We start from the raw sequence: 26,526 nt of genomic DNA on the forward strand, positions 1-26,526 counted from the left end.
TGTTATATCAGTGCAGGGATGGTTAAGCTACGGTGAGCTGTGAAACAACAAACGATACATGATAACCCCCCGAGGAGAACACACCCGCAGTGTGGATTTCACAGATGCTGTTTTACAAGTGGAATGAGGGTCACGGAGTGTTTCTGGCTGAACGGGGAGAACAGTCGATGAAGCTGGTGACTTCGTACAGATAATAATTACACAAATAATAAGAAATAGGGCAAGGCGAAGTATTATTAGTATTTAGTATTTATTGGTGTCACCCAGAGACCCACTCAGGTGCCGGGCTCCATTGTGCTGGGTGGGTGCCATACAGACGTGGGGAACAGGCCAAGACCTGACACTCCAGGGAACTTGGCATCGAAGCACGTCCAGATTCCGGCTTTAGGTCTTTGGGCTCCTCAGTAAAATCTTAGGGCCAGATTCTCTGGCTCTCTCACACCCCTGTACAGTGTGTGGGGTCACTGGCTCCTCTCTCACACCCCTGTACAATGTGTGGGGTCACTGGCTCCTCTCTCACACACCGTCACTCGATGGGCTGTGTCTCCCACTCATTATTTGTATCACAGAGGTGCCTGGGGCCTATCATGGCCCGGGACGCTGCGGTGCTAGGGGCTGTACACAAATGGCCTGTCAATCAGCACAGGGCAGTAAAGCAACACTGACTGACACCTGCTGGGGATGTGGCCCAGCATCTTGCTCTTGTTTGTTGGGAGCCAAGTGTCACGTGTCCAGGGGAATCCCTCCACGCCGAGGGCTGGGCGGGGGAGTGGGGGCTGCCTCCAGCTGGGCAGAATTGACTCTAAGATGGGCCATTTTCACACTGTCTTAAACAAAGGGGATAAATTCCACAGACTCTGGTTTAGTGACCACTTCCCTGTACAGCCCAGAGCTTATTCTGCTGCCATTGCCCGGTATAAAGCCCTGGCCAGGCCCCGGTGAGCTCGAAGGTCTCCCCCTACCCCGCCCAGACTGAGCATCTCCCCAGGGGAGCCCCAGAAACACCAGCAGGCAGGCAAAGCGGGTAACAGGGGAGGGGTCCAGGTTGGGAGCTGCCTGCGGGGTGGGGGGTCCATTTGAAGGACTCTCCCCCCACCCCACCCCCAATGCCCCCGCACCGAGTCCCAGCAAACTCACTGATCACAGCCCCAGGGGTGCAGAGAGCCGGCCCCTGTTGTGACACAGGACCAGGCCGGCCGCCCGCAGGGACTGGCTGCCGGGAAGGGATGCGGAGCAGCCTCTTGGCCCCTGTTCAGGGAGTTCCCAGCTCAGGGTTCGAGGCTGGGGGAACGACTCACTGGATACCTGCCCCGGCTGAGTGGGAGGCTGCCCCTGCCTGGCACAGGCAGACCTGGGCCCCGTGACCCCTGCGTGCGACCCCCAGGCCTGGCTCCAACCTGGGGACTGTGACTGAACTCCAGCGCCGGCCAGCGAGAGTGCCTGGCACCTGTGCTCTGGGACCCACACGGGTGCCCATTAACTACTGGCTGAGATCCAGCCCCCCATGGGCTGGGCCCTGGTGATGCAGGGACTGACTCTCCCCCCAGGACGTAGGGCTGGTCTCCAGGAGAACGCTGCAGCCGTGTAAGCGGCTCCGGGCGGTTCAGTCAGTCGGGGCCTGTTTAACGCTGGCCGTGTAAACTCGCACCGCGGGTCACACCAGCACAACTCTCCATGTGGACACGCCAAAGCCCAGGAGCATGGAACTGTCAGCAGCAAGGGGGGGCTGGGGACAGGGCTGACAGGGGTGGTGGGTAAAAGGGGTCCAGCCCAGGACCCCCCCAAACATCTGTGCACTGGGGGTGCAATGGGCGGAGATGGGGACCAGGGCCCCAAATGTCTCTGGACAGGCCTGGCTAGGGGACAGTCTGCTTCGTGGGGTCCCTACCACAGGAGAGCAGAATGACCCATGTGCTCAGCCCCTGCCGGCGGAAACCATCCCTGCGCCTCAGAGACCTCACCCCAGCATCCAGCGCCCGCAGAGTAACCGGTGCCCAGGGGAGGCTGCTGGGAGAAATAGCTCCATGCCCAGGAACGGGGGTGAGGAGCTGGGGTTAGACGCTCTGGGGAGATTGTGCACATCTGGCACAGTGCTCCGGCACCACGTGATGAGACAGAGACTAGACTGAGATACCTGCAAGCAGGGCCGGCCCTAGCGATTTTGCCACCCCAAGAAGCAAAAAAAAAAAAAGCCGCGATTGCGATCGGCGGCAGCTCTACCGCCGCTTCATTCTATGGCGGCAATTCGGCGGCAGGTCCTTCGCTGCAAGAGGGAGTCACGGCCCCGCCGCCGAATTGCCGCAGAACTGCTGGACGTGCCACCCCCCTCTTCATTGGCCGCCCCAGGCACCTGCTTGTTATGCTGGTGCCTGGAGCCAGCCCTGCCTGCAGGGACTTAGACTCCGCTGTCTTTCCAGTTCAGAGCAGTGGGGTGTCTCTGCCCCCCTGGCCGCATGCAGGGATTATGGATAAAAGCGGCTCTGTATGTGCCCCAGGAAACCAGCACTCCTGCCCCTTTGTCCCACAAGGTTCCCTGTCCCGGCTGCCCCCTGAGCCCTGCTCGGTGCGGGTCCCTGGGAAGACACGTAGCTGGCGCTGGATTCTCGCTGGGCGCTGCTCATCGGAGGATGCTGGAGAGACTGAACCACGGCAGGGGCTGAATCCTGAACTTTCGGTGGAAGCAGCGGTGCGTGGGGCAGTTTGTTCTCTCCCCTCCGAGCTGTTGGGAGGTGTCTCTCTCTCCCCAGCTCTGGCCGTGGTGCGACTGCAGGACGGCTCATGCACCGCCCTGTCTCTGTTGGGAAGGGGCCACCTGGAGAGAGGAACAGAACGGGAATGAGGCCCCTGCCTGGGACCCTGTGAATACACCAGGCTCAGTCCCCGCGAGCTTAAACTCCCCACGCTGCCCAGACCCTGCCGTCTACAGAACAGACCCTGCTGGAGACGGGGAGAAAACTCCCCATGACCTCACCCAGGTGTCAGGTTCTGGGGGCGTCGTTAACCAGAGGCCCTGACCCCCCCCCCCCCAGCAGGAGAGTCAGTGACAGGGGCAGTCGGAGGCCGGGGGGCTCCATGTGGTTCTGTGACACCCCGTCCGTCTCAGCCCCGATCCCCAGGGCCGGCGCGTTGTCCCAGCAGGAATTATTTCCCCAGCTTGGAGCGAGCTCCCCCCTGCCTGACCTCCCCTGGCCGAGCGCCAGGCCCTGAGCGTGGGGCTATGTGATGCTGTGACGAAGTGGGACTGTTCTTAATAAGAAGAACAGGAGTACTTGTGGCACCTTAGAGACTAACAAATTTATTAGAGCATAAGCTTTCGTGGACTACAGCCCACTTCTTCCGATGCATATAGAATGGCTGTTCTTAATGTTTCCTCTGAATACTGTGTGTGTGCCTCAGTTTCCCCAATGCATTTCTTAAGTCTCTAGGTGGTGGGGAAAGGCCAGTGTGCATAAATCACTGACACTCTGTCTCCCTGGCAACAAATGGCCGGGGCCCTTCCCTCCCTGCAAGGAAATAGCTAAAGGTGAACAAAGAGATCAGGTGACCTCCTGGCCCTGGAAAGAGACAAAGCCCAGAGGAGGAGGGGCTGGAGGGGGTTTCAGGTTGGAGCTGGCTGCGAATGTGGAGTGAGGGCAGAGGTGGGTGTCTGGCCCTCTGAACCCCATAATGGACCCGGCCGAGGGGTCCGGTTCTCTGGACCCACAAGCTCTGTTTTAGACCGTGTTCCTGTCATCGAATAAACCCCTGTGTTACTGGCTGTCTGAGAGTCACGTCTGACTGTGAAGTGGGGGGTGCAGGACCCTCTGGCTCCCCCAGGACCCCACCGGGGCGGACTCGCTGTGGGAAGCGCACGGAGGGGCATATGCTGAATGCTCCCAGGAGAGACCCAGGAGGTGAAGCCGTGTGAGCGTCTTGTCCTGGAGACAGTCTGCTCCGAGGGAGAGGAGGCTCCCCAGAGTCCTGACTGGCTTTGTGGGGAGCAGTTCCAGAGCATCGCCCAGGGACTCCGTGACAGATGCCCTCAGAGCTGGGGCGACTCCCCACTGCCCCAGAGGGGAGGGGAGCCAGACGTGGGCTTGTTCCCACTGGGAGACGCAGGGCTGTGCGAGGCCTGACCCAGAAGTGGGGAGCAGGGGGAGGGAACAAGGAGCTGCACCCCCCACTCTGCCCATCCCCCACCACAATGAGAGCCCCGGAGACAGCTGCAGCCCCTTCACTCACAGGAGCGTGGGGCTGCAGCCCCTCAAAGGGAGTGGGGGGAGGTGGGGCTGCCCCCCGATGGCACATGGCCCTGGCTGGCAGGGAGAGGGGAGGGACTGCACCGTCCCCAGGGGTGAGGGACTGAGCACCCAGCCCCTGCACTCACTGGGGCTCCAGCGTGGGGGACACGTGGGGGTCAGTGAGGGGCTGATGGGGCCAGAACGGCTCCGATTTCACGGGCTGTGTTCGGCCGTTTTCCTTCACCCCCGGAATGGACGAGACGCTCCAGTGACCAGAGATTTCAGACAGAGACACTGACCCGTCACCTGCAGCTCCCGGCTGCGTCTCTCCAGGGGGGTCCATAGGGCGACGTGTCCCACCCGGCAGACGTACTCGGCCCCCTGGTCTCTCTGCACCGAGGGGGTGAAGCTGAGTCTCGTCTCCTGCTGGAAGCTTTTCCCGTCCTGTGTGCGGGGAGCTCCGGGCTCGATTCTGTACTCGGCAGAGCCCTGCAGGGGAACAGCAGCCCCGGCCCCCCGGCCCCTCCTGAGCCAGGTCACGCTCAGCTCCTTGGGGTAGAACCCAGATATTTGGCAGCTCAGCGTAACCTTCTTCCCAGGGGCCAGGACCTGTGGCCGGGAGATCTCGCCGAGAACTGGAGCCTGTGGGAATAGAACATGTGGAAATTGCACATCATAGTTACAGCACCTGGAGATCTGACACACGCCGCCCGTCACCATCTGGTCTGACCTGGCCCCGTGTCCCCAGCAGCCTCTGCCAGGCCCTCCCCTCACCCAGCGAGAGCTCCCTGCCGCTGTGGGGAGGCCAGAGCCCTTTAAATCCCGCCCGCAGCTCCGGCGCCTGGGCTGGGGCCGGGATTTAAAGGGCTCGGAGCTCCCTGCCGCAGCGGGAGCTCTGGGCCCTTTAAATCTCGGCCCCAGTCTGGCAGGGCTCGGGGCTCCCCACAGCCACGGGAGCTTCAGGCCCTTTAATTTGCCATGGAGCCCCGGGGGCTCCCAGCCACCTCTGCACCTGGGAGTCCTGGGTTGATTTAAAGGCCCTGGGGCTCCCAGCCATAGCCGATGCCCCAGGGCCTTTAAATCTTGAGAGGCCCCGCCTCTTCCGGATGAGGCCACGCCCCCCTCAGGACTCCAGCAGTACCAGTAAGTCCTATAAGTTACTTTCACCCCTGGTGGGGTTACAACTGCCCTGCCAGTGGGGTCAGTCAGTGTGTTGAGGTCACAACCCCACTGCCTGCAGGCGTTACGCAACCTACTTCCCTGCACACACAAACGAGCCAGACTGCTCCAGTCACCAGCGAGCTCAGATGTGGCACCAGAGGGTCAGAGGAGCCCAGGGTCAAGTTCCCCAGCGCTAGGTACAAACACGCCGAGCTCTCCTGTGAATCTCGCCACTGACTCTGGTGCCTAAACGGGAGCTGAGCTATTTGGAAAAGGGGCCTTGGAAACTGACCTTCCACGCGCAGCTCCCGGCTGCGTCTCTCCAGGGGGGTCCCTAGGGCAACGTGTCCCACCCGGCAGACGTACTCAGCCCCCTGGTCTCTCTGCACCGAGGGGGTGAAGCTGAGTCTCGTCTCCTGCTGGAAGCTTTTCCCGTCCTGTGTGCGGGGAGCTCCGGGCTCGATTCTGTACTCGGCAGAGCCCTGCAGGGGAACAGCAGCCCCAGCCCCCTGGCCCCTCCTGAGCCAGGTCACACTCAGCGCCCCGGGGAAATGCCCCGTCATGCGGCAGCTCAGGGTGATTTCCTCCCCCGCCGTCACTGACTGGGGTTGGGAGATTTCCGACACCTCCGGGGGCCGCAGGAGACCTGGGGAATTCATAGATTCATAGATTCATAGATTATAGGACTGGAAGGGACCTCGAGAGGTCATCGAGTCCAGTCCCCTGCCCGCATGGCAGGACCAAATACTGTCTAGACCATCCCTGATAGACATTTATCTAACCTACTCTTAAATATCTCCAGAGATGGAGATTCCACAACCTCCCTAGGCAATTTATTCCAGTGTTTAACCACCCTGACAGTTAGGAACTTTTTCCTAATGTCCAACCTAGACCTCCCTTGCTGCAGTTTAAACCCATTGTTTCTGGTTCTATCCTTAGAGGCTAAGGTGAACAAGTTCTCTCCCTCCTCCTTATGACACCCTTTTAGATACCTGAAAACTGCTATCATGTCCCCTCTCAGTCTTCTCTTTTCCAAACTAAACAAACCCAGTTCTTTCAGCCTTCCTTCATAGGTCATGTTCTCAAGACCTTTAATCATTCTTGTTGCTCTTCTTTGGACCCTTTCCAATTTCTCGACATCTTTTTTAAAATGCGGCGCCCAGAACTGGACACAATACTCCAGCTGAGGCCTAACCAGAGCAGAGTAGAGCGGAAGAATGACTTCTCGTGTCATGAATGAAACATCCAGAGACAGTTACAGGCCCCGCAAGGGGGAGACGGGGCCTGGTGGGGTCTGCTCCCCCCTCACTTCAGACAGGAGAGATCTGACACCTCAGTGGGGCTGTTACCCCATAAAATCACCCCCGTGTGTGACACTGCTACACCCCGTCCCATTGGTGTCTCCAGCCAGAAAGGGGGACGAGAAATATTAGCTCCCAAAGCTCCTTCACCCCTCAGGGACGCCGCGGGGGCAGCGATTCCTGCTCATTCCCCATGTGACCCCAGGGAGCCCCCCTCACCTGTATCCCCAGCTCTGATCTCTCTCTTGATTGGAGTCTCCCAGGGGCTTTGCTGAATGGACACTCGGACTCTGAGCTCCGGACGGTTCAGTCCCCGGCTGGGGATTCTCCAGACGCTGGTAGCTCTGAACGTGAGATCCGGGTTCTGGTTGATTTCTGGGGTCTCGTCTCTCCATCTCTCTGCCCCGTCCCAGCTCCACTGGATCTGGTGAATCCTCCCAGGGTAAAAGTTCTGGATCTGGACGGCAAACGGCACCTGATCCCGGGGCTCCCAGTGCGATAACACCTGGATCCCGGACACCTGCGGCAGGGCTGGCGGGACAGCAGGAGTGTCAGTGAGAGCAGGGGCTAGTAAAGGGGAGAGCTGTGTGACAAAGTGGGACTGTTCTTAATGGTTCCTCTGAATACTGTGTGGGTGCCTCAGTTTCCCCTATGCATTTCTTAAGTCTCTAGGTGGAGGGATAAAGGCCAGTGTGCATAAATCACCGACACTCTGTCTCCCTGGCAACTAATGGCCAGGGCCCTTCCCACCCCCTGCAAGGAAATAGCTAAAGGTGAACAAAGAGATCAGGTGACCTCCTGGCCCGGGAAAGGGACAAAGCAGAGGAGGAGGGGCTGGAGGGGGTTTCAGTTTGGAGCTAGCTGGGGACGGGGAGTGAGGGCAGACGTGGGTGTCTGGCTCGCTGGGCCCCAGAATGGACCTGGCTGAGAGGTCCTGTTCTCTGTACCTACAAGCTCTGGTTTAGACCATGTTCTTGTCAACTAATAAACCTCTGTGTTACTGGCTGGCTGAGAGTCACGTCTGACTGCGAAGTGGGGGTGCAGGACTCTCTGGCTCCCCCAGGACCCCACCTGGGCGGACTCGCTGTGGGAAGCGCACGGAGGGGCAGAAGATGCTGAATGCTCCAAGGTCAGACCCAGGAGGTGAAGCCGTGTGAGCTTCTTGCCCTGGAGACAGTCTGCTCCCAGAGAGGAGACTTCCCCAGAGTCCTGACTGGCTTTGTGGGGAGCAGTTCCAGAGAATCGCCCGGGGACTCTGTGACAAGCTGTAACATGTCTCTCCAGAGAACTGACTCAGGTCTCACTGGGAAAGGTGGCGGGTGGGGACAGACAGGGCTGATCTCACACGAGATGCCCAAGTCCCGGCTCTAGTATTAAATCCCACGCACCTGAACGAGGAAGCAACAGGACTGGGCAAGGAATCCTCATGGGCTCGTAATGTGCTTGTAATGGCTGAGCCCAGGGGGACCTGCTGACAGCTGACTGTAGTTCGGCTACCCACGGTGAGGAGGGGATCACCAGCTGCTCCTTAAATCCCGGGGAATCCTTCCCTCCTTGGGATAAAGGGGCAACATCCCTGCCCCTACCACCCAGGCTGCTGTGGGCAATGCTGCACACGCTGTATTTACAGCTGCACAAGGGTTTTCATTCTACACGTTTGTTAAAGTTCCTGTGAGGTTTGGCCCCCGAGGTGACTCGTGTAACGTCTGGGCAGGATCCCTGCAGCCATTTGCGCTGGGGAAGAATGAACCAGAACAAACGGATCTCTGGCCCTGGTGTGAAAAGCTCCCAGCCCCACTGACCGGAGCAGGGCTGCTGCCGAAGGTGCTGACAATCTCCCCGCGCTCCGCGTTGAGCTGAGCACAGGCTAGGACTCCAGAGAGCTGTGTGTACGGGGGGGGGGGGAGCAGGAGCTCACAGGGACAGCTTGGTGGTGTATTGGCAGGGAGATGCGGGTGCTGTTTGCAGTGTGTCCGTATCTGGCCGGGCACGTCTACACAGCAGCCGGGAGGGGTCATTCCCAGCGGGGACAGACAGACGGCCTGGTGCTAAAAACAGCCGCGTGGCCGCGGGAGCTCAGGCTAGTCACCGGAGCACAGCCCTGCCTGGCCCCTGGGGGCGCACTTGGCGCTAGCCTGGCCCCCCACCCCCCGCTGTGCCCACACGGCTATTGTCAGGCGGTAGCTGGAGCAGATTGAGTGTGTGTCTGTCGACCCGGGCTGAGCATGGCGCGTCCCAGCGGCTGGGCACATCCCTTCCAGGCCCCAGGAGCTCCCCTGCGAGGTGCAAGTCTGTCACCGCCCCGGAAACGTGTTGTGGGAGCGTCAGGGGACGGCTAAGAGATGGTGGCCACCTTTGGTAAGGGCAGCCTCATTTTCACGTGGTCGGCCATCTTTCCTAAGAGCAGCCGGTCGATTCAGTGCCATTGAAACAACAGGGGACAGCAGCCATCTTTACTGTGGGCGGCCTCGCCAGTGGAAAAGGGACCGTCTCTGCTGAGGGTTTGAGTAGCTTCAACCCCATGAGCTGGTGTCAGTCCCACGGCGCGGTGTGGGGAGCAGCAGCTCTCCTGGGCAAGGGCCAGTTGTGCCCGTAAGATAAAAGACCGGGTACACCATTAATCACTTTGCTTAATTACAGCTAAATGTCTTCACCTGTCCCTTTGCCGTTAGTTTTCAGTGGGGTTTAGTCATGGCAGCGTGGGAAGGAGACAGACCCAGCTGATACTGGCAAAAGGTGTCAACGAAGGTCAGATGCTTTAGGTAAAACCTTCTCAAAGATCCCATTCCCAAACCAGATCCCAGATTTAGTAGAAATTCCCTAGAAAATTTCTCCTTTGCCCTCAGACCCTGGGCTGTGAGTTTGGGGAGGACACATTGTTCTCCTCCTGCGAAACAATGAGGGTGAGGCCCTGTCCTAAATAGAAAACTGAACCCAGTTTTAAACAGAGAGGCTGCTGCAGCCGCCCATCAATTCTCTCCAGACCTGACACCCTCTTTCCCCAGCACTGGGGGAACCTGCAAGCAGCCAACGGGCCAGTCCCCAAACGATCCAGGAACCGCCCCACGCGCTGGGAACCGGCCGGAGGAGGCTCAGCCCAAAGCAATGCTTTGTCTGGACGCTCCAAGTGCCTGAGAACAGAGACCTCCTCAGCCACAACAACCCCAGCGTCAGCGCGGCGCTGCCCGGCCCCACTCGCTCGTACCTCGCAGCTCCAGCGGCCCAGTGGATTTTACTTCAGCCTTCTTTAGGGTTTGATGTTCCACAGAACACAGGTACTTTGCCCCGTCGTCCTCGGGCAGCATGGGGGTGAAGCGGAGTTGGGACTTCACGCTGTAGGATTTCCTGTCTGAGGCGGCTGTGGGGTCTGGGGTGACAATCTTGTGGGTGTTCGGGTTGTCTAAGTGCCTGAACGCCGACTCTCCCCTTCCCCGTCGGTGCCAGGTCACTCTCAGCTCCTTGGGGTAGAACCTGGATATTTGGCAGCTCAGTGTAACCGGCTCCCTGGGGCTCAGGACCTGCGGCCGGGAGATCTCGCCCAGAACTGGAGCCTGTGGGACTAGAACATGTGGAAATTGCACGTCATAGTTACAGCACCTGGAGATCTGACACACGCCCCCCGTCGCCATCTGATCTGACCTGGCCCCGTGTCCCCAGCAGCCTCTGCCAGGCCCTCCCCTCACCCAGGGAGAGCTCCCCTGAACGACTCCTGTAACACCCACAACCTCAGAGGTGCTGGGGTTACCCGGGAGAGGGGTCAGGAGTCGGTGTGGGGCCACAACTGCCCTGACAGTGGGGGTCAGTTGAGCTCACAACCCCACTGCCTGCAGGTGTTACTGTGACAAAGTGGGACTGTTCTTAATGGTTCCTCTGAATACTGTGTGGGTGCCTCAGTTTCCCCTATGCATTTCTTAAGTCTCTAGGTGGAGGGATAAAGGCCAGTGTGCATAAATCACCGACACTCTGTCTCCCTGGCAACAAATGGCCAGAGCCCTTCCCCCTTGCAAGGGAAAAGCTAAAGGTGAACAAAGAGATCAGGTGACCTCCTGGCCCGGGAAAGGGACAAAGCAGAGGAGGAGGGGCTGGAGGGGGTTTCAGTTTGGAGCTAGCTGGGGACGGGGAGTGAGGGCAGACGTGGGTGTCTGGCTCGCTGGGCCCCAGAATGGACCCGGCTGAGAGGTCCTGTTCTCTGTACCTAGAAGCTCTGGTTTAGACCATGTTCTTGTCAACTAATAAACCTCTGTGTTACTGGCTGGCTGAGAGTCACGTCTGAGTGTGAAGTGGAGGGTGAAGAACCCTCTGGCTCCCCCAGGACCCTGCCTGGGCGGACTCGCTGTGGGAAGCGCACGGAGGGGCATATGCTGAATGCTCCCAGGAGAGACCCAGGAGGTGAAGCCGTGTGAGCTTCTTGCCCTGGAGACAGTCTGCTCCGAGGGAGAGGAGGCTCCCCAGAGTCCTGACTGGCTTTGTGGGGAGCAGTTCCAGAGCATCGCCCGGGGACTCTGTGACAAGCTGTAACATGTCTCTCCAGAGAACTGACTCAGGTCTCACTGGGAAAGGTGGCGGGTGGGGACAGACAAGGCTGATCTCACACGAGATGCCCAAGTCCCGGCTCTAGGATTAAATCCCACGCACCCAAACGAGGAAGCAACAGGACTGGGCCAGGAATCCCCATGGGCTCGTAATGTGCTTGTAATGGCTGAGCCATGGCTCCATGTCTAGTTGGCAGCCGGTTTCAAGTGGAGTGCCCCAAGGGTCGGTCCTGGGGCCGGTTTTGTTTAATATCTTTATTAATGATCTGGAGGATGGTGTGGACTGCACTCTCAGCAAGTTTGCAGATGACACTAAACTAGGAGGCGTGGTAGATACACTAGAGGGTAGGGATCGGATACAGAGGGACCTAGACAAATTAGAGGATTGGGCAGAAAAAAACCTGATGAGGTTCAACAAGGACAAGTGCAGAGTCCTGCACTTAGGACGGAAGAATCCCATGCACTGCTACAGACTAGGGACCGAATGGCTAGGTAGCAGTTCTGCTGAAAAGGACCTAGGGGTCACAGTGGACGAGAAGCTGGATATGAGTCAACAGTGTGCTCTTGTTGCCAAGAAGGCTAACGGCATTTTGGGCTGTATAAGTAGGGGCATTGCCAGCAGATCGAGGAACGTGATCGTTCCCCTTTATTCGACATTGGTGAGGCCTCATCTGGAATACTGTGTCCAGTTTTGGGCCCCACACTACAAGAAGGATGTGGAAAAATTGGAAAGAGTCCAGCGGAGGGCAACAAAAATGATTAGGGGTCTGGAGCACATGACTTATGAGGAGAGGCTGAGAGAACTGGGATTGTTTAGTCTCCAGAAGAGAAGAATGAGGGGGGATTTGATAGCAGCCTTCAACTACCTGAAGGGGGGTTCCAAAGAGGATGGAGCTCGGCTGTTCTCAGTGGTGGCAGATGACAGAACAAGGAGCAATGGTCTCAAGTTGCAGTGGGGGAGGTCGAGGTTGGATATTAGGAAACACTATTTCACTAGGAGGGTGGTGAAACACTGGAATGCGTTACTTAGGGAGGTGGTGGAGTCTCCTTCCTTGGAGGTTTTTAAGGCCCGGCTTGACAAAGCCCTGGCTGGGATGATTTAGCTGGGAATTGGTCCTGCTTTGAGCAGGGGGTTGGACTAGATGACCTCTTGAGGTCCCTTCCAACTCTGATATTCTATGATTCTATGATTCTATGATTCTATGAGCCCAGGGGGACCTGCTGACAGCTGACTGTAGTTCGGCTACCCACGGTGAGGAGGGGATCACCAGCTGCTCCTTAAATCCCGGGGAATCCTTCCCTCCTTGGGATAAAGGGGCAACATCCCTGCCCTACCACCTGCCCCAGGCTGCTGTGGGCGATGCTGCACACGCTGTATTTACAGCTGCACAAGGGTTTTCATTCTACACGTTTGTTAAAGTTCCTGTGAGGTTTGGCCCCCGAGGTGACTCGTGTAACGTCTGGGCAGGAGCCCTGCAGCCATTTGCGCTGGGGAAGAATGAAACAGAACAAATGAATCTCTGGCCCTGGTGTGAAAAGCTCCCAGCCCCACTGACCGGAGCAGGGCTGCCGCCGAAGGTGCTGACAATCTCCCCGCGCTCCGCGTTGAGCTGCACTCAGGCTAGGACCCCAGAGAGCTGTGTGTATGGGGGGGGGAGGGGGGGGAGCAGGAGCTCACAGGGACAGCTTGGTGGTGTATTGGCAGGGAGATGCGGGTGCCGTTTGCAGTGTGTCCGTATCTGGCCGGGCACGTCTACACAGCAGCCAGGAGGGGTCATTCCCAGTGGGGACAGACAGACGCGCTGGTGCTAAAAACAGCCGCGTGGCCGCAGGAGCTCAGGCTAGTCACCGGAGCACAGCCCTGCCTGGCCCCTGGGGGCGCACTTGGCGCTGGCCTGGCCCCCCACCCCCCGCTGTGCCCACACGGCTATTGTCAGGCGGTAGCTGGAGCAGATTGAGTGTGTGTCTGTCGACCCGGGCTGAGCATGGCGCGTCCCAGCGGCTGGGCACACCCCTTCCAGGCCCCAGGAGCTCCCCTGCGAGGTGCAAGTCTGTCACCGCCCCGGAAACGTGTTGTGGGAGCGTCAGGGGACGGCTAAGAGATGGTGGCCACCTTTGGTAAGGGCAGCCTCATTTTCACGTGGTCGGCCATCTTTCCTAAGAGCAGCCGGTCGATTCAGTGCCATTGAAACAACAGGGGACAGCAGCCATCTTTACTGTGGGCGGCCTCGCCAGTGGAAAAGGGACCGTCTCTGCTGAGGGTTTGAGTAGCTTCAACCCCATGAGCTGGTGTCAGTCCCACGGCGCGGTGTGGGGAGCAGCAGCTTTCCTGGGCAAGGGCCAGTTGTGCCCGTAAGATCAAAGACTGGGTACACCATTAATCACTTTGCTTAATTACAGCTAAATGTCTTCACCTGTCCCTTTGCCGTTAGTTTTCAGTGGGGTTTAGTCATGGCAGCGTGGGAAGGAGACAGACCCAGCTGATACTGGCAAAAGGTGTCAACGAAGGTCAGATGCTTTAGGTAAAACCTTCTCAAAGATCCCATTCCCAAACCAGATCCCAGATTTAGTAGAAATTCCCTAGAAAATTTCTCCTTTGCCCTCAGACCCTGGGCTGTGAGTTTGGGGAGGACACATTGTTCTCCTCCTGCGAAACAATGAGGGTGAGGCCCTGTCCTAAATAGAAAACTGAACCCAGTTTTAAACAGAGAGGCTGCTGCAGCCGCCCATCAATTCTCTCCAGACCTGACACCCTCTTTCCCCAGCACTGGGGGAACCTGCAAGCAGCCAACGGGCCAGTCCCCAAACGATCCAGGAACCGCCCCACGCGCTGGGAACCGGCCGGAGGAGGCTCAGCCCAAAGCAACGCTTTGTCTGGACGCTCCAAGTGCCTGAGAGCAGAGACCTCCTCAGCCACAACAACCCCAGCGTCAGCGCGGCGCTGCCCGGCCCCACTCGCTCGTACCTCGCAGCTCCAGCGGCCCAGTGGATTTTACTTCAGCCTTCTTTAGGGTTTGATGTTCCACAGAACACAGGTACTTTGCCCCGTCGTCCTCGGGCAGCATGGGGGTGAAGCGGAGTTGGGACGTCACGCTGTAGGATTTCCTGTCTGAGGCGGCTGTGGGGTCTGGGGTGACAATCTTGTGGGTGTTCGGGTTGTCTAAGTGCCTGAACGCCGACTCTCCCCTTCCCCGTCGGTGCCAGGTCACTCTCAGCTCCTTGGGGTAGAACCTGGATATTTGGCAGCTCAGTGTAACCGGCTCCCCGGGGATCAGGACCTGTGGCCGGGAGATCTCGCTCAGAACTGGAGCCTGTGGGACTAGAACATGTGGAAATTGCACGTCATAGTTACAAGAAGAACAGGAGGACTTGTGGCACCTTAGAGACTAACAAATTTATTAGAGCATAAGCTTTCGTGGACTACAGCCCACTTCTTCGGATGCATATAGAATGGAACGTATATTGAGGAGATATATATACACACATACAGAGAGCATAAACAGGTGGGAGTTGTCTTACCACCTCTGAGAGGCCAATTAATTAAGAGAAAAAAAACTTTTGAAGTGATAATCAGTACTTGATTATCACTTCAAAAGTTTTTTTTCTCTTAATTAATTGGCCTCTCAGAGGTGGTAAGACAACTCCCACCTGTTTATGCTCTCTGTATGTGTGTATATATATCTCCTCAATATACGTTCCATTCTATATGCATCCGAAGAAGTGGGCTGTAGTCCACGAAAGCTTATGCTCTAATAAATTTGTTAGTCTCTAAGGTGCCACAAGTCCTCCTGTTCTTCTTTTTGCGGATACAGACTAACACGGCTGCTACTCTGAAACCTGTCATAGTTACAGCACCTGGCGATCTGACACACGCCCCCCGTCACCATCTGATCTGACCTGGCCCCATGTCCCCAGCAGCCTCTGCCAGGCCCTCCCCTCACCCAGGGAGAGCTGCCCTGAATGACTCCTGTGACACCCACAACCTCAGGGGTTCTGGGGTTACCCGGGAGAGGGGTCAGGAGTCGGTGTGGGGCCACAACTGCCCTGACAGTGGGGGTCAGTTGAGCTCACAACCCCACTGCCTGCAGGTGTTACTGTGACAAAGTGGGACTGTTCTTAATGTTTCCTCTGAATAATGTGTGGGTCCCTCAGTTTCCCCTATGCATTTCTTAAGTCTCTAGGGGGTGAGATTGTTGCAGAGCAAAGGGCCAGTGCACATAAATGGCCGGCACTCTGTCTCCTGGCAACTGATGGCCGGGGCCCTTCCCCCCTGCAAGGGGATAGTTAAAGGTGTTTGGAGAACAAAGAGATCAGGTGACCTCCTGTCCAGGGAAAGAGACAAAGCCGAGAAGGAGGGGCTGGAGGGGGGTTCAGTTTGGAGCTGGCTGGGGACATGGAGTGAGGGCAGACGTGTGTGTCTGGCTCACTGCCCCCGAAGATGGACCTGACTGAGGGGTCCGGTTCGCTGTACCTACAAGCTCTGTTTTAGACTGTGCTCCTGTTGTCTAATAAACCTGTTTTACTGCCTGGCCGAGAGTCACATCTGACTGCAAAGTGGGGTGCAGGACCCTCTGGCTTCCCCAGGACCCCACCGGGGCGGACTCGCTGTGGGAAGCGCACGGAGGGGCAGATGCTGAATGCTCCAAGGTCAGACCCAGGAGGTGAAGCCGTGTGAGCTTCTTGCCCTGGAGATAGTCTGCTCCGAGGGAGAGGAGGCTCCCCAGAGTCCTGACTGGCTTTGTGGGGAGCAGTTCCAGAGCATCGCCCGGGGACTCCGTGATAGTTACGCAAACCCACTTCCCTGCACACACAAACGAACCAGACTGCTCCAGTCAACAGCGAGCTCAGATAAGGCACCAGAGGGTCAGAGGAGCCCAGGGCCACGTTCCCCAGCGCTCAGTACAAACACACCGAGCTCTCCTGTGAATCTCGCCACTTACTCTGGTGCCTAAATGGGAGCTGAGCTCTTTGGAAAAGCGGGGCCTTGGAAACTGACCTTCCACCTGCAGCTCCCGGCTGCGTCTCTCCAGGGGGGTCTGTAGGGCGACGTGTCCCACCCGGCAGACGTACTCGGCCTCCTGGTCTCTCTGCACCGAGGGGGTGAAGCTGAGTCTCGTCTCCTGCTGGAAGCTTTTCCCGTCCTGTGTGCGGGGAGCTCCGGGCTTGATTCTGTACTCGGCAGAGCCCTGCAGGGGAACAGCAGCCCCGGCCCCCCGGCCCCTCCTGAGCCAGGTCACACTCAGCGCCCCGGGGAAATGCCCCGTCATGCGGCAGCTCAGGGTGATTTCCTCCCCCGCCGTCACTGACTCCGGTTGGGAGATTTCCGACACCTCCGGGGGCCGCAGGAGACCTGGGGAATGAAACATCCAGAGACAGTTACAGGCCCCGTAAGGGGGAGACGGGGCCTGGTGGGGGCTGCTCCCCCCTCCCTTCAGACAGGAGAGATCTGACCCCTCAGTGGGGCTGTTACCCCAAAAACCACCCCCGTGTGTGACACTGTTACACCGCAACCCATCGGCGTCTCCAGCCGGAAAGGGGGATGAGGAATATTAGCTCCCAAAGCTCCTTCATCCCTCAGGGACCCCGTGGGGGGCAGCGATTCCTGCTCATTCCCCGTCTGACCCAGGGAGCCCCCCTCACCTGTGTCCTCAGCTCTGATCTCTCTCTCGATCGGGGGCTCCCGGGGGCTTTGCTGAACGGACACTTGGACTCTGATCTCCGGACGGTTCAGTTCCCGGCTGGGGATTCTCCAGATGCTGGTAGCACTGAACATGAGATCCGGGTTCTGGCTGATTTCTGGGGTCTCGTCTCTCCTGCTCTCTGCCCCGTCCCAGCTCCACTGGATCCGGTGAATCTCCCTGGGGTAAAAGTTCTGGATCTGGACGGCAAACGGCACCTCCCCCGGGGGCTCCCAGTGCGGTAACACCTGGATCCCGGACACCTGCGGCCGGACTGGGGGGATAGCAGTGAGAATGGGACTGGGGTTTTAGCCCAAGCCAGGATCCCCTTGTCACGGAGTGTGGGGGAGTCAGGGCCCTGCACCCCTCTTCCTGCAATTCACCATGACTCTCAGCCAGCCAGTAAAACAGAAGGTTTATTGGACAATAGGAAGGCAGTCTACAGCAGAGCTTGTAGGTACAACCAGGACCTCTCAATCAAGTCCTTCTGGGGGGTTCAGGGAGCTTAGACCCCAGCTTGGGGTTCCCTGCGTTGCACCACCCAGCCCAAACTGAAACTAAACACTCCCCCAGCAGCTCTCTCCCCCCTCCCCTCTGCCCCTCCTCTCCTTTGTTCCGTCTCCCGGGCAGAAGGTGTCACTTCCCCCACCCCGCTTCCTGGCTCATGTTACAGCTCAGGTATCTCCCTGCAAGGGCAGTCCCTAATCCCCAATGTAACTCCCCTGCTCCGTCACACCCCTGCAGGTGAACCCCCTTCCTAAAGATTTAATCTGCACTGTCTGCCTGGTTCACCCTCCTTATAACTGCTGGAGACCCTGCGACGTGCTCAGTGACATACGGGTGTGACGGAGCCTGTGTGTGGAGGCAGGGTCTGAGCCAGCTCTGCTCTGCCAGCTGGCGATGAACTGGGCATGAGACCCCAGGAGTGAGCTGCATTTCCACACACACCCCTACTCTGCCACAGCGATCCGATTGGGCTGCTGTGGGTTAAAATTCACTTTAGTCTGTGCTGTGGGGCAATGAAGTGTTCTCAGGCTGATTGTGTGAGTACAGGGCAGCAGAACTGTGCATAATGTGTCCTAATGGGGACAGGGGACACCCTGACAGGACCCACTCTGTGAGGGGAGAGAAATATGCTGAATGGAAGGGAAAGACTTGGGGGAGTTGAATCAGAGTAGCGGGATTTGAAGGCAGAGCCGTAACAAGGAATTTTTGCACCCGAGGCAAGGGCCGGCTCCAGGCTCTTCGGTGGCAATTTGGCGGCGGGTCCCTCAGTCCCTTTTGGAGGGAAGGACCGGCTGCCGAACTTCCGCCGAAGAATGAATGAAGCGGCGGCGGTAGAGCTGCCGCCGAAGCACCACCGATCACGGCTTTTTTTTTTCTCCGCCCCGCTTGGGTGGTAGAGCAGTGCCCCTCTGCTTTGCGCGCCCGAGGCAAGTGCCTCACTCGCCTCGCCCTTGTTACGGCACTGTTAGAAGTTTTTGACCTGTTTGCTCCATTTTTGAAGCTAGAACTGATGTGACGGAGTCGTGGTTCATTCCCGCTGTACTTGGCATCTGCCGATCACTGCAGCTGAACACGGAGCGCTGGGCTAGGGGAAGAAACCTCAGAACAGGGGGCAGAGGCAGAGGATCCACTCAACCAGCCCCCCAGGGGTAGGAGCAACCCCACCCTGGACGCTGGGATGTTGCTGCTCTTGGACAACTAACCGTGAGTGGGGTGCCGTGGAGAAACAGGGGGAGCAGCATGTTACAGGGACATCCACCCTTTACATTTAACATTCCCTCAGTTTCCCGCCTTTGCAAAGGGCACTGCCCAGCAAACTGGGGGGGTGGGTGTTTGTTTAGGGGTTTGCAGGCTTTGGAATCATTGTTGTGGTGTTTTCCCAAATTAATGCTGACTCCCCTCTCCCTTGTAACGAGGGTTTGTTTGTCAGACCCTCTCAGTGCTTGCGAGTGGGGGAATATTCTCTCATAGAGGCACCTAGGGGTGGGGTTTGATTTTCCTGGATTCCTGGGTGGGGCCTGGAGCTGGTTCTGTGTTGTGCTGTTTTACTGATAAAGCAACCGTAGCTAATCGATGGCTGAAACGCGCTTAACCTGGGGGGATGGTGCTGGGGTGGGAACACGCCTTCCCCAGGCAGGATACAGCCCAGGCTGGGGTTTCCTGCCTGTGTCCTGAGCTGTGACCAGAGCCCTCGGCCCCCAGGACTGGCAGATACAGACACCTGCACCGGGGCCCTGTGGCTGTTTATCCCGGCCGGAGGCTGCTGGGGTCAGTGCTGGGATCCCCCCACATTAACCAGAGACCGTCCCCCAGAGCGGACACAACGTACCTGCCCTGCACTGGCTGGTCCCGGGTTGGGAACCCTGCACAGGGGTCAGGAGTGACTGAGCCAGACCCGAACTCCCGGGTTACCTAGGGAGGTGGTGGAATCTCCTTCTGTGACGAAATGGGACTGTTCTTACTGTTTCCTCTGAATACTGTGTGGGTGCCTCAGTTTCTGATGGACACTCTGTCTCCTAGCAACTAATGGCCAGGCCCTTCCCCCCTGCAAGGGGTTGCTAAAGGTGTGGGAGAACAAAGAGATCGGGTGACCTCCTGGCCCGGGAAAGGAACAAAGCAGAGAAGGAGGGGCTGGAGTGGGTTTCAGTTTGGAGCTAGCTGGGGACTGGAAGGGAGGGCAGACGTGGGTGCCTGGCTCGCTGGGCCCCAGAATGGACCCGGCTGAGGGGTCTTGTTTGCTGTACCTACAAGCTCTGGTTTAGACCGTGTTCCTGTCGTCTAATAAACCTCTGTTTTACTGGCTGGCTGAGAGTCACGTCTGACTGAGAAGTGGGGGGTGCAGGACCCTGTAGCTTCCCCAGGACCCCGCCTGGGCGGACTCGCTGTGGAAAGCGCACGGAGGGGCATATGCTGAATGCTCCCAGGAGAGACCCAGGAGGTGAAGCCGTGTGAGCTTCTTGCCCTGAAGACAGTCTGCTCCGAGGGAGAGGAGGCTCCCCAGAGTCCTGCCTGGCTTTGTGGGGAGCAGTTCCAGAGCATCGCCCGGGGACTCTGTGACAGTTGATCCTGCTTTGAGCAGGGGGTGGGACTAGGGTGACCAGGTGTCCCGATTTTATAGGGACAGTCCCGATTTTTGGGTCCTTTTCTTATATAGGCTCCTATTACCCCCCACCCGCTGTCCTGATTTTTCACACGTGCTGTCTGGTCACCCTAGGTGGGACTAGATACCTCCTGAGGTCCCTCCCAACCCTGATATTCTATGATTCTATGATTCTCTGACAGCCCATCGGCTGCTGGAGTCCCTGGGCGCTCGCTGGACTCTGCTTGGCTCGGGGGAGGGGTCCTAGCAACACATCACAGCCCTGGGGACACTCACCCCACGGCCGGATCTCCCCGGACTCTCGCTGCTCTCGGATCCCTCTGGCCTCGTGGTGGAAGCTGCACCTGACCCGGGCCCCGTCGTCCTGCACCGTGGGGGTGAAGCTCAGGGAGGCCATGAGGCAGGTCTCTGATCTCTCCTGTGTCGCTCTCCAGCGCTGGGGCTGGGGGTGTAACAGCGGCTGGTGGTCAGGCCCCTCCCCGGCCTCACTGACCCCGTCAGTCCCGATCACCGTCCTGTCCTGTCCGTGTATCCGCTCCCACGTCACAGCCGTGTCCTTCGGGAACTTCCCCTCCATGGAGCAACTCAGGGTCACCTCCTGTCCCAGGGGACACCACTCTGGTCCCAGCACCTCGGAGATGGAGTAGGGGGCTCCCCTGCCTGGTACCTTGCAGACGGAGTAGGGAACTTTCCCATCAGTGCTGGTGGGGGCACAGCGGCCTAGGCAGAGAGGGAAGGTGAATAGCATCGACAAGGCACAGACTCAGTGGCTAATGGACTCTCCCCGACCCGCTGCTCCCTCGGGGGTCCTGTGGCCCCCCTGTGGTGGCGAATGGATCCGCCCCCTCCCCCCAGTGGCTCATGGCATCGGCAGTTACCTTTCCATCGGCACCAGAAGTAAGTGGCTAACGCTGTCGTCACCGTGGCCAGTGTTACCGAGATCCCCAGCACTGCTGTGAGCGCCGTGGTGGAACCATGCGCCTCTGCATGGGGAGGAGACGGAGACAGGGTCAGACCTCGCCCCGTACCGCCCCTCGCCCCCGACCTTCACAGCCCTCTCCTGCGGCTGCAGAGCTGGTTCCAGCACACGGCAAGGACACGCACAACCCCCGGCCTGCGGGTCACTCCTTGGAGCTGTTTGTGGCGGGCCCTTGGCTCCGGCCCGGGTTGTACATTACCATGGTTACCGTACCCCGACGCAGCAGCAGTGCAGACTGTGCCACGTTCCTGACCACTCAGCCCTGCTGTACCGAGTCCTCCCTTCAGCACCTGGTGTTTCACGGGGTCTCCAGCCCAGACTCACCTGTGACAGCCAGGGGGAACTCCTCCCTCAGGGGCTGGGCCAGAGCCGCGTGGCTGACGCGGCAGGAGAAGATGCTGCCGGAGTCGCTCTCGATGGGGGTGAACATGTAAATTGCAGTGAGGTTAAAGGTCCCGTCCGGGTTCCTCTGGGGGGCAGAGCGGGTGGCGTCAGTCAGAACCCGCCCGTCTCTCAGCCACGTGACAGTGACATCCCCGGGGTAGAATCCCCACACGTGGCAGGAGAAGAAGGTCTCTGTATTTCTTACGGCCGATTGCCTGGGAACAGAGATTCTCGGAGGAGCTGAAAATGCGGAAGAGGCAAATATTATGGGTCTAATAGAAATTCACCGAGTGTCTGTCTAACCTAGCACAACGCCCCAGTGCTGACAATACTGTGCCCAATAGGTCCTCCGGGTCCTCTCAGATCCGGCCCATCTGCATCTGTAGTATGGACAATCCCAGTCTGGGCCCCGTTCTTACAGGAGACACGGCCAGTTCCAGCAGGGCCCCATCTCGCCGTCTGTCGGGCTGCTGGAGGTCTCCCATCACTGGGTTCCCAGCGCTGCGCCATCGCCCTGAGGGTGGGCCTGTCCCGGTTAGTCTGTGCCCCGGGAGTTGGTGCCTTTCGTCTGCGCTTTGGGGCTGGAGCAGAGCTGGCCCGTGTCTGGGCAACGCCAATGGTTTGTGCCCAGGCCGCGGACCCCCCGCGTCCCCCCTTGTCTGCACGGATGGCTTGGGGGAGATCTCCCACCTTTGCCCCCGTCCTGCTGCGGCAGTGGGTGGGAGCTGCTGTCTGGAGGCCGTGCTCAGATCACGTGCCGTTGGGCTCTCTGACCCTGCACAAAGCTCGTCTACACACGGGTTAAAGTGCCGTGGGCCGGCCCACACGGGCGCTCCCTTTGCTGTGGGTGCCCATGGAGCCGCACCGGTGTTACAGCAGTGATGGGAGATGGCTCTGTAACGGCCAGTGAGGACAGGGCCTGAGCCAAGCGGAGCGGGTCTCCCTCGCGGGCGCCCTCGTCTGAGCTGGCTGCAGTGGGGCGGAGCTGGTCTCCGCTCTGCCTCTCAGGGAAGCTGCTGGGGGCAGAGAAAGCTGCACTCACCTCCAATAACCAGGGGGAACTCCTCGCGCAGGGGCTGGGCCAGAGCCGCGTGGCTGACTTGGCAGGAGAAGTTGCTGCCGGAGTCGCTCGCAGTGGGGGTGAAGGTGTAGGTCAGGGTGAGGTTAAAGGTCCCGTCCGGGTTCGTCTGGGGGGCAGAGCGGGTGGTGTCGGGCAGAACCCGCCCGTCTCTCAGCCACGTGACGGTGACGTCCCCGGGGTAGAATCCCCACACGTGGCAGGGGAAGGAGGTCGCTGCGTTTAACACTCCTGCTTTCCGGGGGGTGGAGAGTCTGGGAGCAGCTGGAATGAGAACACGACGCCCAGAGTTTAACTCACTACAAATACATGATATGGAAAAACTCCAGGACTTCAGCCTCCCACCCGGCCAGAAAGTTGCAGCAAACTCACCCGTCACCTGCAGCTCCAGCTGCTTCTCCTCCTTGTCGGGCGTGTAGATGACGGTGCTGGTGTATCTGCCTCCGTCCCGCACGGCCACTTGGCGCAGCAGCAGGGAGCAGTTCCCCCTGCTCAGCTCCTCGGGGAAAAGCTCTGATCCCTGCTGGTAGATTTTCTGTTCTCTGACGTACTCGGCCACCCTGTGGCCCCCCAGAGACCAGGCCAGGTAGAACTTAGTGATCTCAAAGCGCTCCGTGACGGTGAAGGTGCAGGGCAGCTGTACGTCGGAGCCCAGCGCAGCCCTCACCGGGGAGGGGCCCACAGACAGGACCAGCTGGGAATCTGGAGAGGAGGTGGGGAGAGAGTTAGGCAGGGAGACGGGGCTGGGTGTGGGAAGTGACAGCTCCAATGATGTGCAACAAATAAATGTCAGGTTAATTGCTGGGTGCACCCTGCCGTGTCTGGGCTCTCAGACCCCGTCCTCCCCTTGTTCTCGCTGGGATTCTCCCCCATTCTCGCCAGCTCCTGTCACTCTGGGGCATTCACACGGGCTCAGGACAGACTCAGCGGCTGAGGCCGGGCAGAGCCCGGCAAATCGTGGAGCAGGTCCTCAAGGAATCAATTCTGAAGCACTTGGAGGAGAGGAAAGTGATCAGGAACAGTCAGCATGGATTCACCAAAGGTAAGTCATGCCTGACCAACCTGATAGCCTTCTATGAGGAGATAACTGGTTCTGTGGATATGGGGAAAGCGGTGGATGTGATTTATCTTGACTTTAGCAAAGCTTTTGATACGGTCTCCCACAGTATTCTTGCCAGCAAGTTAAAGAAGTATGGGCTGGATGAATGAACTATAAGGTGGATAGAAAGCTGGCTAGATCGTCGGGCTCAGCGGGTAGTGATCAATGGCTCCATGTCTAGTTGGCAGCTGGCATCAAGCGGAGTGCCACAAGGGTCGGTCCTGGGGTCGGTTTTGTTCAACATCTTTATCAATGGTCTGGATGACGGGATGGATTGCACCGTCAGCAAGTTCGCAGATGACACTAAGCTGGGGGGAGAGGTAGATACGCTCAAGGGTAGGGATAGGATACAGAGGGACCTAGGCAAATTAGAGGATTGGGCCAAAAGAAATCTGATGAGGTTCAACAAGGACAAGTGCAGAGTCCTGCACTTAGGACGGAAGAATCCCATGCACTGCTACAGACTAGGGACCAAATGGCTAGGTAGCAGTTCTGCAGAAAAGGACCTAGGGGTTACAGTGGACGAGAAGCTGGATATGAGTTGACAGTGTGCCCTTGTTGCCAAGAAGGCTAACGGCATTTTGGGCTGTATAAGTAGGGGCATTGCCAGCAGATCGAGGGACGTGATCGTTCCCCTCTATTCGATATTGGTGAGGCCTCATCTGGAGTACTGTGTCCAGTTTTGGGCCCCACACTACAAGAATGATGTGGAAATTTGGAAAGAGTCCAGCGGAGGGCAGCAAAAATGATTAGGGGTCTGGAGCACATGATTTATGAGGAGAGGCTGAGGGAACTGGGATTGTTTAGTCAGCAGAAGAGACGAGTGAGGGGGGATTTGATAGCAGCCTTCAACTACCTGAAAGGGGGTTCCAAAGAGGATGGATCTAGACTGTTCTCAGTGGTACCAGATGACGGAACAAGGAGTAATGGTCTCAAGTTGCAGTGGGAGAGGTCTAGGTTGGATATTAGGAAACACTATTTCACTAGGAGGGTGGTGAAGCACTGGAATGCGTTACCTAGGGAGGTGATGGAGTCTCCTTCCTTGGAGGTTTTTAAGGCCCGGCTTGACAAAGCCCTGGCTGGGATGATTTAGTTGGGGATTGGTCCTGCTTTGAGCAGGGGGTTGGACTAGATAACCTCCTGAGGTCCCTTCCAACCCTGATCTTCTGTGACTGACCAACCTGTCCCCAGGCCCTGTCCCCGGGACTTTACTTTGCCGGGGAGTCCCAGAGCCCTGCCCTGCCCTCCCCCAGGACATCAGGGGATCTGTACTTGGCAACCCCAAGGATGAGGAGGGAACAAGGAGACCCCCCCAGACCCATGGTCCCCACCCTTCATCCCCCCAGAGTCGCCATCTCTGGGGCTGGTAGGAGAGCCCTTCACTCCCCATGGGTCACACGGGCTAGAACTGGAAAAACAGGTAACAAGTGCAGGTGAGAATTCATTGGTGTTTGCGCAGCACCGCGCCTGTCAGCACTGCCAGGCCGGCCTGTGGTGAGAGCAACTCCAGGTCTTCCCCCCCCCCGCGACTCCTGCCAGGGCTGAGATCCCGCCCCGCCCCGAGCATTCCAGGGGGTCTGTACTTACCGGCCACCCCAAGGAAGAGAAGGGGGATGAGGAGACTCCCCAGCCCCATGGTCCCTGCCCTCCATCCCCACAGAGTCGCCATCTTCTCCGGGGCTGGCAGGGCCCTCAGCAAATTCCCTTTCACTTTCCACGGATCACAGGGAGGGGCTGTAACAACGTGCAAAGTGCAAGGATCAGGAGTTCTGATGTCGCTGGGTGAGGCTCAGACACACCTGCCCAGCGCTGGCACCAACGTGCTCTCTGGGACAGTCTCTGCCCCCCTCAGACACCGTCAAAGACTGGCTCAGAGGTGGCACCCACCTGGTGCTGACAGGGAGCCGTTCACTGCTGCACAGACCCACAGCCGGACAGCAGTCCCCACTCCCAGCGCTCTGGGGTGAATCAGCTCTGGGTGCCCTGTGCCGGCCGCTCCCCCCACCTGGCATTCAGACCAGAGGGGGGAACGGGGCCTGATCCACCCCTCCCAGGTACCTGTGGCCTGGGACCCCCAGGTCTGCGGGGGGGTGGGGGGCTGTACTGAGACTCAGGCAGTAACTCCCCAGCTGTCTGTGAGCTGGGGCGGGGGGGCTGGGATATGGAGCTGCCCTGATGGCATCATGGCCCAGCCCCTGTAGGGCCAGCTGGGATACTCAGTCCCTCTGCTCCCCGCCCCCCAGTGCCCCCAGGCCCAGCTGGCTCCTGTGAGAGCAGCGTTGGGAGGCACCAGGCTGTGAGCGCAGCTTGGTAACCCTCAGCCCCTCTTCCCTGGACCTCTCTCCCTTGGCTGTTCGTTACTAACGCCGTGTCAGAATTTCCTCTGCATGAAAGACACCTGGGGCGGGATGTTCAAGATGCGCCCACGTGACGTCCCAGGGACACTCCTGCTCTTTAGTCTTTACAAAAAGCCACCTTTAATCTAACAAAATCTAACAGTGAATTTTATGTTCGGGGCCCTGTGGATTCCACAGCTGTGGGATCTGCCAGAGAATCCAGCTCTTGTTACAGGCGTGTGGCCGGGATCTGAGATTTCAGTGGAGGGATTGACGTTCTCAGCACTTAGGGTGGCAAAGAACACATTAAAATCTGAACCACATGTAAATGATGCAGCAATGCTGCCTGAGTCTGCAGAGAGCCTGGCTCAGTTGCTCCGAGAGGGGGAACTGCCCCCTGGATCGGGCTGATGGTGCTGAAACCCGAAGGTGGCGATGGAAATGACAACACTGTGAACCCCTTTGCTGCCGACCTTTTTAGCAGAAAGATTTGGCTAACGGGCTCATCTCTCATTCCCAGCCTGGCCCCCCAGGCCCTCACAGCACCATGGGCACAGCCAGACTGGACCATTCACAGGCTAATTGTGTGTGCGCTGCTGCACAAACTGTGACGAACTGGGCCTGTTCTCACTGTGGTCTGTGAATGCTGACA

The 26,526-nt window shown here is 58.5% G+C and overlaps 1 protein-coding gene across 1 annotated transcript; it reads right to left on the bottom strand.

Moving 5' to 3' along the window:
• Positions 1-288: 288 nt before the first annotated feature.
• LOC128829622 (uncharacterized) lies at positions 289-25,208 on the bottom strand. Its single transcript, XM_054015099.1, has 13 exons — positions 25,126-25,208; positions 22,812-23,141; positions 22,404-22,703; positions 21,302-21,601; positions 20,877-20,981; positions 20,275-20,718; positions 16,855-17,166; positions 16,211-16,564; positions 9,888-10,241; positions 6,902-7,213; positions 5,674-6,027; positions 4,520-4,862; positions 289-2,812 (listed from the first exon to the last, which is right to left on the bottom strand). The coding sequence occupies exons 1-13, from the start codon at positions 25,205-25,207 to the stop codon at positions 2,419-2,421; spliced, it is 3,984 nt and encodes a 1,327-aa protein (XP_053871074.1). The 5' UTR covers position 25,208; the 3' UTR covers positions 289-2,418.
• Positions 25,209-26,526: the final 1,318 nt, after the last annotated feature.

The sequence above is a fragment of the Malaclemys terrapin genome, unplaced genomic scaffold, assembly GCF_027887155.1.
Source record: "Malaclemys terrapin pileata isolate rMalTer1 unplaced genomic scaffold, rMalTer1.hap1 H_1, whole genome shotgun sequence".
Taxonomy (NCBI): domain Eukaryota; kingdom Metazoa; phylum Chordata; order Testudines; family Emydidae; genus Malaclemys; species Malaclemys terrapin.

Coding starts and splice junctions, on each gene's coding strand:
- LOC128829622 (XM_054015099.1), bottom strand. CDS start 25,207: ATGGCGACTCTGTGGGGATGGAGGGCAGGGACCATGGGGCTGGGGAGT. Junction 10,242..16,210: donor CCGGGAGCTGCAGGTGGAAG/GTCAGTTTCCAA, acceptor CACATGTTCTAG/TCCCACAGGCTCCAGTTCTG. Junction 4,863..5,673: donor CCGGGAGCTGCGCGTGGAAG/GTCAGTTTCCAA, acceptor CTATTCCCACAG/GCTCCAGTTCTCGGCGAGAT.